This window comes from Podarcis vaucheri (genome assembly GCF_965113315.1).
Source record: "Podarcis vaucheri genome assembly, chromosome: 5".
In the NCBI taxonomy this organism is placed as follows: domain Eukaryota; kingdom Metazoa; phylum Chordata; class Lepidosauria; order Squamata; family Lacertidae; genus Podarcis; species Podarcis vaucheri.
The window spans coordinates 97,527,099-97,541,678 of NC_138763.1; the positions used below are offsets into that span (position 1 = coordinate 97,527,099).

A 14,580-nucleotide genomic window follows, 5' to 3' on the forward strand; every position below is an offset into this window, starting at 1 on the left:
AGCTGGGCCACCAACTGAAGCTGATGGAAGGCATTCCTTACCACCGAGGCCACCTGAACCTCAAGCTACAGCAATGGATCCAGGATCCCCAAGCTGTGTACACCCTCCTTCAGAGGGATGTGTAACCCCATCAAGAGCAGGCCACTTCCCACCCATCCAGTCTAGGGAACCACCTGCTAACCATGAATTGGACTTCACTTTATTGGCTCTCATCCAGTCCATTACTGAGGCAAGACAGCCGTCCAGCACATCTACTGCCACACCTGAATATATAAAGTAGAGCTGTGGGTCATCAGCATATTGCTGACAACACATTCCAAAACTCCGGATGACTTCAGCCTTTCACCCAAGTGTCAGGCGACCTCTTGGCCATTGTCTTCCTCAGCAACACAATTTGGGCAGCACTTAATTGACTTTCTCTTGCTCTGTATTTTATTTTCTCTGGTCGCTTGCTGTGCTAGTGAACTAGGGGACCTTATTTGCCCCCAACCTGTGAAGTGAGGGAATCCATATTGACTTGATGTTGTGCAGATATGTTGACAGAGAAGGAAGAGAACCCTTTGGAAAAAGAGAATTGCCTCTAATCCTTTGCTTATTGTTTGGAAAGCCTTACCAATTTCAGTTTTCTTGACTGTCTCATTATCTTGGCCCAGATGACTGTTCCAACTTCGCTAACAGTTAGGGTGCATATTTGCCGAGTCTCCTCCCGTCATCTCGCAAATTGAATTAATTTGTTTTTAAATCAATTTCAGTATTTTCTCTATTTACATATTGTGTGTGGCACAGATACTCATATGGCATGTGTTTCATACTCAGAAGGAATATATCAGTTAGGTCCTCTGTATCTTTAAGAAGATTGTATGGGATTGAAATTTTGCTCCATTACCTCCTCTTTTTTATGGAGATACTAATACAGTGGTACCTTGGGTTACATACACTTCAAGTTACAGATGCTTTAGGTTACAGACTCCGCTAACTCAGAAATAGTACCTCGGGTTAAGAACTTTGCTTCAGGATGAGAACAGAAATAGTGTTTCAGCGGTGCGGCGGCGGCAGCAGGAGGCCCCATTAGCTAAAGTGGTGCTTCAGGTTAAGAACAGTTTCAGGTTAAGAATGGACCTCCAGAATGAATTAAGTTCTTAACCCGAGGTACCACTGTATTTGATCCAGAGAGAAGAAGTTTGAAAAGTGCACTACAATTATAGGAAAAGGTAAACATCTTTTTCACCCATCTATTAGAAGCATAATACCCTGGTGAATAACCTTTTCTACTAAATTCCAGTCTAATTAACAAATTTGTCCCCGTTATCCACAGTTGCTTACCTCATCCAAGAATGGAAGATTCTATAAAATACAATAGGCCGAGACATTTTTGGGTACAGAAAGGCAGAATGTTTTACTTACCCTCCTGTCAAATATACACGTAAATAATTATGGCAATATTCACATTATCTGCCCATTACCATTTCTCATTATCAGGCCCAAACTTCTAATTCTGAAATGTGACATATTTCTGTCAATTAAATCTGAATGGCTCCATAAACAAATGAGGAATCTGAGCCAATTGCTTTCCTCAAAATCCATATAGGAGCGTGCATATGACTATTTAAAACTTGACTGATCATAATAGGCCTATTAATTTCAATAACGTTTTGAAAAAAAACAACAAGGGGTCCTGAACAAGCTATAAAACTCTGACCTATTTTTAAAAAGCTTTTTATACATTTATTGTATATACAAAAAAGATGTTTTATTATATAGTACTACTACATGATGTTTTTAAATAGCACACAACTATACTTCACTATCATTGCCTGCTTACATTACAGAAACATATTGCATTTGCCATGGGAAAACCTAGTGCCCAAGTCTCTAGATTTCTTTAGGAGAGCTCTCTTTTGTGCTTCATCAAAGCGATGGACCTGGAGATCTTGGTCACGGTCAAATGGTCGTCTCTCCTGCGGCTTCTTCTCCTCGGAAGCTTTGCTCTTCAGCTTTTTCTGATGCAAATCCATAAGAGATTCAGATCTCTGAGAGTCCTTGATAAGAAGAAGAAAATACAACTCAACTGGAAACTATTACAATAATTATTCAGGCTGAAGAAAAGTAGAGTTAAAAATGGAGACCTTTTAACAAAGGGCTGCGATCCTACACTCGCTCACCTAGGAGGATGTCCCTGTGAACTGAGGCTTACTTCTGAGTAGACATGTATAGGACACCACTGCACTTATAATTTTTTAAAAGTAGAACCAAAGGAAATAAGTACCAAGAATCCAAATGAACGTCAGGTTAATCCTTCCTTTGCCATTTCTCCAATTTCAAGCCGCCCTTTAAAGAAGTTGTATTTTTACAAGCTGCTTGATAAGGATTTCTAACAAACCTCTAAGGGCCACACAAGGATAAAAGATCATTGAGGGTCCTTCTCTACCTATTTATAAATGGCATTTCTATGCCACCTCATAATCAAAGTTGTATTAGATATATTCCCATTGAAAGAAACATCACTAAAGAAAAAAGGGAAGAGAGGAAACGTGAAATGATACATACATTGTATGAAGACAACTGCTCAACCAGTCTTTTGTCTTTCTCGGACAGGAGAACTTCTGCATCATCCTTACTGATGGACTTTTTCGCATCTGGCGCTTCCTGACAAATAAACAACTGGTTAGCAGGCACCAAAGGCTATCTATACTTAAATCGATCTGTCTGGAGCACAAATCTGCTTCTTAAAGCAAGGAAATTACCAGCTGTGCATTTCAGGTATGTTCACTGTATAAGTGCAGAGAACCCAATCTAGATTAACAGGTTGGAATACTTCTCCCATTTAAAACTCTCAGAATGCTGCAAGCCCCAGCTCTCTCGTTTCAGAATAAGGGGGCGCCAAGGTTCCATTTTCTATTCATACTTCAGGAGGCAAGAAGCCTTGCTCATCAGAGGGCCGCTGGCATTTTCCTTATCTCTGATGTTGCTTTTTCTGTTACGCTTGTTTACCCCACACCCTTTCACGTAATGCTATACTGGAGTGTCATCTAGAGTGCAAATGCTCACACTGCAATTCTCCCTAGTCCATCAATCCTCCTTGCTCCTTCTGCAATCCTGGAAAGGCTGCCGGGTTTCTGGCTCACCACTGGGCTTATTTAGCCCAGACAAATGACTCTTGTTCAGCCTCTGTCCCTCCATTCCGCTCTCTCCAGCCTCTGTAGCTTAAAGAACAGCTAGGAGTGTGGCAATGTCAAGACACCCGGCTGCTAGTGTTCTGTGCCGCTTTCAGACCAACGTTGTTTACATCTAGTCAGGCTGGCAAAGAAGCAGAGTGGACACACCACATTGGACTCCCCACACAGCACTGAGAACAGAGCACAGGACTCTTGGGGGCATGTTCTGTGAGAGCAGCCATGTTACAGTTGCATCTCGTAGCAAATGCGACCCAAACCGAGGACTTATTTCACAACAGCTACCGTGGTACCGTGGGTAAGGCAAGCGGGGCAAAACTTGTTGTTGTTTAGTCGTTTATTCGTGTCCGACTCTTCATGACCCCCTGGACCAGAGCATGCCAGGCACTTCTGTCTTCCACTGCCTCCCGCAGTTTGGTCAAACTCATGCTGGTAGCTTCGAGAACACTGTCCAACCATCTCGTCCTCTGTCATCCCCTTCTCCTTGTGCCCTCCCACCTTTCCCAACATCTCCATTTCTTCCCCTTCTATTTGCCAGGAGGTGATGGGACCAGTGGCCATGATCTTTGTTTTTTGATGCTGAGCTTCAGACCATATTTTGTGCTCTCCTCTTTCACCCTCAATAAAAGGTTCTTTAATTCCTCTTCACTTTCTGCCATCAAGGTTGTGTCATCTGCATACCTGAGGTTGTTGATATTTCTTCCGGCAATCTTAATTCCGGCTAGGGATTCATCCAGCCCAGCCTTTCGCAGGGGCAAAACTGGATGTGTCTAAAAGCAAGACAAAATCCTTCTACTGCAACCTAGCCGCCTTCCCTGTCCCTCAAAAGCCCCTTGCTTGGCTTCTCCCTGTACTGAAACTGCACTGCTAATAGCAGCTGCTACCTCGGCAATGCTGGCAAGACCAGCATCCTAGGCCCTGAGCCTAATTAAATGTTCTGCTTTACGAAGCAGAATGGTTCCAAAGCAATATGCACACGCAGCTCCTTCAACTGTGCAGCTGTCTCTTTGTGACTAAAGATGCCCTCACACAAGCAGAGAGTCCCATGTGTACACCAGAGTGGTGTGTATATAGGAGGACATGTGGGCAAACGAAGGCTTACCTGGGCTTTCTTTTCTCTGTCGGCTGGGGTATCAGTCCAAATGGATCTATCTCCCGATTTGTCATCAGCTCTTCTTTTGAATGTCCGTGGACCGAGTCCAAAGCTTTTGAGTTCTGGTGGTAGATCCGTCATCCAAGATTCTCTTTTAGCTTGTTTGGGTCCATCCTTTAAACAGTAGACCAACAAAATTAGAAGCACGCCTAAAGGTGACAAGGCTTAAAAATAAAACAATCAGGAATTAAACTCACATCTTTACCGAGAAGTTTATCTTTCATTCTCTGAGCTCGACATTCAATCTCTCTAGTTGTGTTGGATTCTACTGGTCCTTTGGCAGGCATTGGGCCAATCAAGTCTTCCTCCTCTTCGCTGCTATCCGTAGTCTTTATTACAACATGAAATACAAACAAATTCCATCAACCCTGTATTTCTCAAAATAAACATACTTATTTTGTATCTTGTTCGTCTACTTAATACATTCCTTACACCTCTCACTTAACATGTATTTCTCCTAAGGCCGATGTAACTCTCTTTATCAGAAACCAAGATGTGGCAAAATGATGAATTACTCTAAGTAGCTCAATTTGCGTATTTGTTTAAAAACCAAATGTATGGATTTTAGCCAAATCTTCTTGGTTATTATTATTTTGATGAAAAGTGTTGCACAAGTGAAAGGAATAAAGAACATACCAGTAGACAAACCTGTTTACAAGGTATGAGGGAATTTTAAGCAGCTGCTGTGGAAAACACAATATCTGCTTTGAATTGTGGAGAAGACACAGTTTCCTTTCTACAATCGTAAGGAACAGAAACTTTATCTTTAATGGCAGATGAAAGTGATGGACTACATGAAATTGGCAGAAATGACTGGCAGAATCTGTGACCAGGGAGAAGAGTCGGTGGAAGAAGACTGGAAGAAATTTAAAGACTACTTGCAGAAATACGGTAAAATTAATGAATGTTAAAATGATGTTGGAATGGAAAATAAGTGGTATTGGCAAAAAGATTATTAAGAATATGCAAATATGGATTGACAATGGTTGAAAATACATAGTTATAATAGGTTAAGATATTGAGTAAAGATAAATGATAGAGGGTAAGGATTTGCTGAAAGGAATTTTAAACGGGAATACAAAAGGGGAGGTGTGAGGAAGTCAGGAAACAAGTAAATGAATTATAAGACATGAAATACTGATTTTTCTTTTTTTAACTGTTTTTTCACTTTTTATGTGTTTTGTTTTTGGTATTTTTGTATATTTTTTCCTTCTTTTTTCTATTATGGCTATTCTTTGCTTCTATTTTCTATGTTTAAATTTTGTAACCTTTTATTGTCTGTAAAATTCCAATAAATATTTTTTTTTTAAAAAAAAACAAACAGAAACTTTATCTTTAAACATTTGAAGCCATGCTTCTCTTGACTCCCCAGTCATCCCTGGGCCTACAGCAGGGGTGCCCAAACTTTTTTCAAAGAGGGTGCGATTTGAAGAAGTGAACATGTGTGAGGGCCGACAGAGGTTGTTGAGCTTTTTTTTACCATTTTACACCAAAGTTGTGGAGTATTTTTTAGGGTTGAAGCTGCTGAGCTTTTACAGTGGTACCTCGGGTTAAGAACTTAATTTGTTCTGGAGGTCCATTCTGAACCTGAAACTGCTCTTAACCTGAAGCACCACTTTAGCTAATGGGGCCTCCCACCTGAGGTACTATTTCTGGGAGTCTGCAACCTGAAGCGTCTGTAACCCGAGGTACCACTTTATTAGGATTTTATCCCGGGACATATACTGCCACGGGGGCCAGATTAAATCGACCGGTGGGACGGATTAGGCCCCTGAAACGGACTTCGGACATGCCTGGCCTACAGAGATTGAAGGCCAAGAACTTGGAAATAACTTGGTAAAGCAGCAGGCTTGCTTTGTCTGATGACCATAAATCCAGCCTACCAGAAGCCAGGCATTGGCTCTACATAGCAGGACTAAGTCCTCCAGCATCTTTCAGTGATAAGGCTCTTTGAACTACACAAGTACACCACTAGAGCTTAGTGACCCACTGTGCAGAAGCAAAATCCTTGTCGCAAAGCATTGCAATGGTTTTTTCCACAGGTACCATTAGTTACACAGTGCATTCTGCAAGGACAGGTTAAAGACACATTTCCTTGTTGCTACCCTCCAGGGTCACAGAGCACTACTCAGCAGAAACACCAATCCTATTGGACCAGGGTGTTTGAATCTTGCTATTTATTTTCTTAAACAGTTTTATATTTCATTATTTCACTGTGTATTACTTTGAAGATGCTGTAGAGTGGTAGATTTAAGTATAGTTTTATACACTGAGATCCAGCGCCGAGGGCCTTCTGGCGCTTCCCTCACTCCGAGAAGTGAGGTTACAGGGAACCAGGCAGAGGGCCTTCTCGGTGGTGGTGCCCGCCCTGTGGAATGCCCTCCCATCAGATGTCAAGGAAATAAACAACTATCTGACTGGCAGCCCTGTTTAGGGAAGTGTTTTATGTGTGATGTTTCATTGTGTTTTTAATATTCTGTTGGAAGCTGCCCAGAGTGGCAGGGGAGACCCGGCCTGATGGGTGAGGTATAAGTAATAAATTAATAATAATAATAATTAGCAAATAAAACCTACCAAACAGAATGCCACACACACTCTTTAAAAGTTATCCAAGTTTACAAACTCCACAGATCTTTCTTGAAGTACAACTATCCATAGCAAAACCACAAACAAACAAACAAACAAACAAACAAACAAACAAACAAACACGGTTCTTCTCCAGGCTGATCTTGCTCTGCCTGGATGTAGTGTTCTGACAACCAAGGTTGGGAGTGTGAAGCAAGAATCTCTTGCCCCCACCATTCCTTTAAGTCATGCTGTGACGTATCTTCCTCTAGGTTTCTTCAATGAAAGAAGGGTGCTTAAGATGTCTACCTATGCCACCACAGCTCCTCATCAGTCAGAAAGTCTGTGGGGTCGCTCCCTCAAAAGACAGGGGAGAGGCTGTAAATAGCTAAGTTGCTCTTGCATCAGAATCCAGATTGGGTCTTAGATACCACTGGGAAGCTGAACATTCTCACTGCCTACTCATAGACTAGAAGTATTATATTGTAGTGGAAAGGCGAAGATTAGCCAGTTTTAGAGCCACAATGCTCTGGTTTATTTTGTATTTTGTTTTAAACTTTTGGGCACTGTGGGTTAAACCACAGAGCCTAGGACTTGCCGATCAGAAGGTTGGCGGTTCGAATCCCCGCAACGGGGTGAACTCCCGTCGCTCGGTCCCAGCTCCTGCCAACCTAGCAGTTCCAAAGCACGTCAAAGTGCAAGTAGATAAATAGGTACCGCTCCAGCGGGAAGGTAAACGGCATTTCTGTGCGCAGCTCTGGTTCGCCAGAAGCAGCTTAGTCATGCTGGCCACATGACCCAGAAGCTGTCTGCGGACAAATGCCGGCTCCCTCGGCCAATAAAGCGAGATGAGCGCCGCAACCCCAGAGTCGGTCACGACTGGACCTAATGGTCAGGGGTCCCTTTACCTTTACCTTACCTTTGCCTGCTTTCCCCCTAACTTTTATTTCTAATATGGTTTCATAATTTGACCACAGGTGTCTGTGCGCGCACTTGCCAACCTCGGGATTCCAGAATTTCCATGTGCCTAGACAGTTCTTGGAGTTCTTGCTACTCAAAGGTTAGGTTCTGAATGGTAAGAGATTGACATGTTCTTCTGAGATCTGGGAGGGATTTGGGGAGCGTAGGCTGCCTTTGCACTCTGGGTAACACAGGGTGTGTTCCTGAGCTTCACCCTTTACTTGGGTGGGAAGGAAAAGCACACACCCGTCATGAGTCAGGGGGGAGCAGTGCTCTATTGCAGTCTGTGCTGCACAGTAAGTAAGGGAAAGGAATAACATCCATTTTCTTCTTTATAAGGCCATGATATAATCTGAATGGAACTAGAGACAACTATCTTTCTTACCATATATTTTCATCTGCCAGATATTTTCGTTTCCAGGAAATTTTACATTTAAGAGAATGAAGAACCTGTGGCATCTTAAAGCTTGTGAAACTTCTATTTTACCTGATCCTTTGTGTTTCAAATTTTGTGTTTATAACTTTACTCAACAACCAAGGCATTTGCAAATCAAAGTGTTACAGAGTTAACATATATGTAACCTTGTCAGATGAATAAATGGGGGTTAGGTTTTGAGTGTGTACATATATGTGTGTGTGTGTGTGTGTGTGTGTGTGTGTGTGCATTGTTCCAAACATGCTCCACAAATAAAAAGCAGGATCTGTTGTTTCAGGATAATTGTTTCTACACACCTGGGTTGCGTAATATATGTTTTCTTCAGCAGCTTCTGATGGTTTCTTAAAGCCAGGTGGTAAGGCAGGACCTATAACAGGCCTCATGAAGAGGAAAAAAATCATTTTACATTTTAATTTAAAGTCATATTCCAAAGCAGAGAAATAATGAAAGTTGCTACAATGTACAAAGTACACTTAATAATGGTCCTAAAAACATTTTCTCTTCTGATTTTGGCGTTATCAACAAGGAGCTTGTGGTGGCAAGTGCTACTCACTCAGAGTCTTTACGATTCCAAATTCCTCCCATCCATTTGATACAACTATTCTCTGCAATTCTGATAGCAATCTATAAATATTTGAAAGGCTATAATGATGAGAGTAACTTGAGAGTAATTTGGACCCTGTTGTTCCAGAGAGCAGGACTCAAACCAATGGGTTCAAATTGTTAAAGAGGGGGGTGATTTCAAGTAAACCATAGGAGAAAATTCCCGATAGCACAAGATATTCAACAATGGAACAAACTACTTTCAAAGGTGGTGGTCCCTTCTTTGCAGAAAGTTTGAAAGCGGAAGCTGGACTGCCACCTGTCAGGGAGGGTGCAGCCATGAAATTTCTGCATCACCAAGTTGGATGAGATTATCTTTGAAGACCTTTCCAATGGCAAGTCTGTTTCCGGACAAGCCATTTCCTGGAGTAAGCAACCTCAAGTCTGTTTTCAACACTCTAGTTGCTGATTGGGGTGTTGTTGTTTTTTTACATACAGAAATACAGAGGTCATAAAGTGTTCTGCTAACTTTTTCAGACACTGTGGATTCTTGGGGGGATATTTACCTTTCTGGGGATTCATCTGGTTTTTTAAAGCCAGGAGGAAGAGCAGGTCCAAAGAATCCATCATCGTCATCTTCCTGATAGCGTCTGTGTTTTCTGCAAATAAAATGAAAGCACTTAATTACTAAAATGTGAACAGTAATTACCTACACTTTGAAAAGAAAAGCCTGCATTTTCTTTCAAGAACTGCATCTCATATCCTGTATATGTCATCTATGTCCATGGTAACAGCACTGGAAAGCTATTAGTTCAGAGCAACTTTGATAATATAAATGGCTCGCCTATATAGTAAGCCATATTCCCAACTGAGCAGCAGAGTCAACTATTATATACATAAGCGTAAAGGTATGTGGTCTAAACCACTGAGCCTCTTGGGCTTGCTGATCAGAAGGTCGGCGGTTTGAATCTGTGCAACAGGGTGAGCTCCTGTTGCTCGGTCCCAGCTCCTGCCAACCTAGTTTGAAAGCACACTAGTGCAAGTAGTTAAATAGGTACAGCTACGACGGAAAGGTAAACAGTGTTTCCGTGCACTCTGGTTTATGTCAGTGTCCCATTGAGCCAGAAGCAGTTTAGTCATGTTGGCCACATGACCCGGAAAGCTATCTGTGGACAAACGCTGGCTCCCTCAGCTTTAAAGAGAGATGAGCGCCGCAACCCCATAGTCGCCTTTGACTGGACTTAATTGTCCAGGGGTCCTTTACCTTTTACATCAGTGTGCATGAATTCAACAAACTTTGGCAGTCCAGCATAAATGCAAAGACAAATTGCCAGCCACCTCCCTAGCTGAGGGGAGTCTGGACATGACTGGGAAAGCAACAAGATCTGACTGCTTTCAATGCCTCTCTGAGACTCTCTTTAACCTTCTCTAGACGGTGGGGGTTCTTACCACATTTTAAAATTCATTTGCCAATGGTGAGCATATCCATGATTTCCTGCATATCTACATTTTTCTGTGCCTTAATAAAACAAAACTTTTTTCAATTTTAATACTACCACATTTTTCGCTCTATAAGACATACTTTCCCCCTCCAAAAATTAAGGGGAAATGTGTGTGCTTCCTATGGAGCGAATGCAGGCTCCTTGGCTTGAGCAATAGCAACGCGAAGCCTCCAAAGCACAGAGGGAGCACTCCCTCCGCAGGCTTCGCGTTGCTTTCGCTGAAGCCTGGAGAGCGAGAGGGGTCGGTGCGCACTGACCCCTCTCGCTCTTCAGGCTTCAGGGATAGCCGCCTGAAGCCTTTGGAGCGCTGTGGGAACTCATGCTGTGCTCCGAAGGCTTCAGGTTCCTTTTGCTCAAGCCGGGAGAGCAAGACTCTCCTGGCTTCAGCAGCGAGGGAGAGATGCGCAGCGCCACTTCAGCGAAGCAGGCTCTGTTTTTCCTGCCGCTTCGCTGAAGGGACACTGAGCAGAGAGGGGGATAGTTCCCCCCCCTTGTTCTCCCCCTCTAAAACAAGGTGCGTCCTATGGTCGGGTGCGTCCTATAGAGTGAAAAATACAGTAAATAAAATCATTTATGTAACAGACCATCAAGGCTGCGAGACCTGCTCTATGCTTTGCAAGCCTTTTTCCACCTGGCCTGGGAGGACTGACTCCAACTACAAAAGCTGAGGCTGCTGAAAAGACCAGACCACCTTGGCTGTCAGTGCAGACCCTGGTCATCAAGCCTGAGCTCCTACAGCCGCTGCTCACCATGAACCACCATTGGCAGGATTGGTCCTCAACAGTATCAGATATGTTTATGATTTTTAATTAATAATAATATTATTATATTGCTAATTATGCTGTTTTAAATTTGCATTTCATACTTGACTTCCTTTAGTATTTTTTTAAAAATGTTTAAGATAACTTTTTTCTGTTACTTTGCTGTGTTAAATGTGCATTCTGTAGTTGACCTTCTTTGTAATGTTTTATTTTGAAACCCTTAAGATGATATTTTAGTTTCCTGTTAATTATGTTGCTTTGAATATATACTTTATATTTGACTTTCTTCAGTAATGTTTTATTCTGAATTGTTTTACTTTATGATTTATTGTAGCCTTAATGCCTTAGATTGTGACCAGCCCCCAAAGATTCTCTTATTTAACTATCATACCATGAAGAAGCTGTAGGAAATCTAACTTTTTTTTGAGAAGCACAGTTTTAAACAAAAAAAGTAAATCCTCCATAGCGTTTGCCTGCCAAAGGTTCAGAAGTTGAAAAAAGAAGTCGCGACATACTGTTACCACCTAATACAGAGCTTTCCAAACTGTGTGTTGCGACACATTTGTGTGTCAGCTGCAATGTGTAGGTGTGTTACACGAACGCTCCCCGCGCTCCTCCTGGGACTGGCAAGGGGCTGGTTTAATCGCCGGTTTGCTAGTAAAACTGAATTACTGTGTTGTGAAATGATGCATGTTTGAAAAGCGTGTCACAAACATGAAAAAGTTTGGAAAGCTCTGATCTAATGCCGTGATTGCATGATGGTTGTACGTCTGTCCAATGATTGCGATATGTTAAATGATTGTGTTATTGTTCACTCGAGCCCCAAAATGCTGGGAAATTACAGCTCTTAATGGCCATGGTTCAATACAAGGCAATTTCCTATATTCACACTAATGCACTAACCTGGGCGTTGGACTTGAATCTTTGTCATCTTCAGAATCCCATACTGTTCCTCCCGGTGCGTGAGGAGAAGTGCATTTTTTGTCACAACCATGTATTTCGGAACTACTATAGTAGTCTGGTGGCAACGCTGGCCCTACAACTAAACAGTTAACAGTTTCTCATTTACATTTAGACTAAACTATCCAAATAATATATTTTATAGCTAACAATTGTTTTGAAATACATCACTGATACAAAACTGAATGTCTAGACGGAATATAGATAACCATCTCAAATATTGTGGCGATTAAATTTCTTAACACAGTTGAACAGGATAAGCATTTTCAATTAAATAATGGCTCAACAACAGATCAGGTTGTACTGCTCATGAGGCAACAGTTAGATGGAAGTACCGTATTTTTCGTCCCATAGGATGCTCTGTCCCATAGGACGCACCTAGCTTTTTTTGGGGGAAAAAAAACCAAAAACCAGGTCGGGGAACAGCAGGATGACGGCGCTGCGCCTCCCCGCTGTCCCCCGAGCTTGTGGGGCTGCCCGATGTCTGACCGAAGCACGGGGCGCTCTGCTTCAGCACGCCCCGCACTCCGTGCAGCAGGCTGCTATCCGCAGCCTAGGGAGCGCTGCGGGAACTCCCACAGGGCTCCCCAGGCTGCGGATGTCTGCCCGGCGCGCGGGGCGCTCTGCTTCAGGGCGCCCTGCGCGCCGGGCGACAGGCTGCTATCCGCAGCGCGGGGAGCCCTGCAGGAACTCCCGCGGGCTCCCCAGTCTTGCTGATAGCTTCCTGAAGCCTGGAGAGCGAGAGGGGTCGGTGCACACCGACCCCTCTCGCTCTCCAAGCTTCAGCGAAAGCCTATATTCACCCCATAGGATGCACACAGATTTCCCCTTCATTTTTGGAGGGAAAAAAGTGCCTCTTATAGGGTGAAAAATACGGTATATTTACTCAAAAGTCCTCATTTATTTTTTATTTTTTTAAAAAAGGAGAACTATAGTGCTTATAAGTCAAAATTAAAAATTGGGAGCAACTACATAAAGCAACCTGTTCACAAAAGACTTGAGGCAACCAGGAAACGACTGAAAATACTGTACTTAATTGATAAATTATTAGTCCTACAATTAAGAAAAACATAAATAGCATAGCTACAGTTAAAGGTGTAACAGAAAATAGTAACAGTTGCCAATATCTTTTGTGATTCCTACAACTTTTACACTTCTGACAGTTCAGCAAAAAATAAGATCAAAGGAAATCTTCAGAAAATTAAATTTCCTCATTTAACCATGGAGAAGATGGAAAACCTTCAAAACCCAACAGCATTATTTCACATAGTGAAAAAGTGTAAGACTCCTGGCATTAATGGTTTACTTCAGAGTATTATAATAAACAATTAAGCATCAAGTAATAATTTGCTAAGCAATGCAAAAATGCATCTTCGTCAAAACCTGGGCTTACAGATTGAAAATAAGAACAGCTAAAAAAAAAACAAAAAACTGGGGGTGGGGCGGAGGGCAACAATCTTTAACAAATCATGAAACATTGATAGAATTATTATAGTAGTATTGCACTTAGTAGTATTGCATTCGTGATTCTTGGTTTTTTTTAACCTGTAAGCTGCCTTGAACCGTGTCAGGAAAAAAGGCGGAGTGTTTATATATATTTTTATACACACACACACAGACAGACATATATAGTGTCTGCATTTTAATGCTTGTACAGTGGTACCTCGGGTTACATATGCTTCAGGTTACAGACTCCGCTAACCCAGAAATAGTGAAAATAAAAAAATTCCTTCCAGTAGCACCTTAAGGACCAACTAAGTTAGTTCTTGGTATGAGCTTTTGTGTGCATGCACACTTCTTCAGATACACCGAAGCAGAAATAGTGCTTCGGGTTAAGAACTTTGCTTCAGGATGAGAACAGAAATCGTGCTCCGGCGGTACAGCGGCAGCGGGAGGTTCCATTAGCTAAAGTGGTGCTTCAGGTTAAGAACAGTTTCAGGTTAAGAACAGACCTCCGGAACGAATTAAGTACGTAACCAGAGGTACCACTCTCTCTCTCTCTATATATATATACACACACACACATACATACGATAATTTATATATTCTATATACTTATACGTACATCACACACACACACACACACATATAATATTTAAATATATACTAGAATATATATATTCTTATATATACAGGTTACAATAATATACAGTATTCTTATCCAGGTATTTTGAGACGCCTCGTCCAAGCCAGCCTTCCCCGCTCACTGCGTCTAAAACCTCCCAGGAGCCGAAATTCCCTCCTGCCCCGGACCCCTTCCTCACCCGGCCCGAAGTCCCCGCAGGGCTCCGCTCGGTCGGGTTCCGCCGGCAGCGAAGGCCCCGCGGTTCCTCGCGACGCCATGGCAGCACCCTGAAGTGCCTCTTGTTTAGCCGGGCCTCCCTCCCTTGCTCCCTTCCGCCCGGGCTTCTCCGCCCCTCAGGGCCTTCCGCCGCCCACTTCCGGCGCTCGTGGACAGAGTGGGCGGGTCTTCCTCCCTCCTTCTCCCGACGGCTATTGGCCGCGGTCCCGAGGTGACGTAGTTTCC

General features: G+C 42.7%; 1 protein-coding gene across 1 annotated transcript; it reads right to left on the reverse strand.

Annotated features, from left to right (window-relative positions):
* Positions 1-1,369: 1,369 nt before the first annotated feature.
* GPALPP1 (GPALPP motifs containing 1) lies at positions 1,370-14,476 on the reverse strand. Its single transcript, XM_082223291.1, has 8 exons — positions 14,318-14,476; positions 11,997-12,135; positions 9,397-9,489; positions 8,584-8,665; positions 4,524-4,655; positions 4,276-4,440; positions 2,548-2,646; positions 1,370-2,039 (listed from the first exon to the last, which is right to left on the reverse strand). The coding sequence occupies exons 1-8, from the start codon at positions 14,394-14,396 to the stop codon at positions 1,824-1,826; spliced, it is 1,005 nt and encodes a 334-aa protein (XP_082079417.1). The 5' UTR covers positions 14,397-14,476; the 3' UTR covers positions 1,370-1,823.
* Between the last annotated feature and the right edge of the window lie 104 nt (positions 14,477-14,580).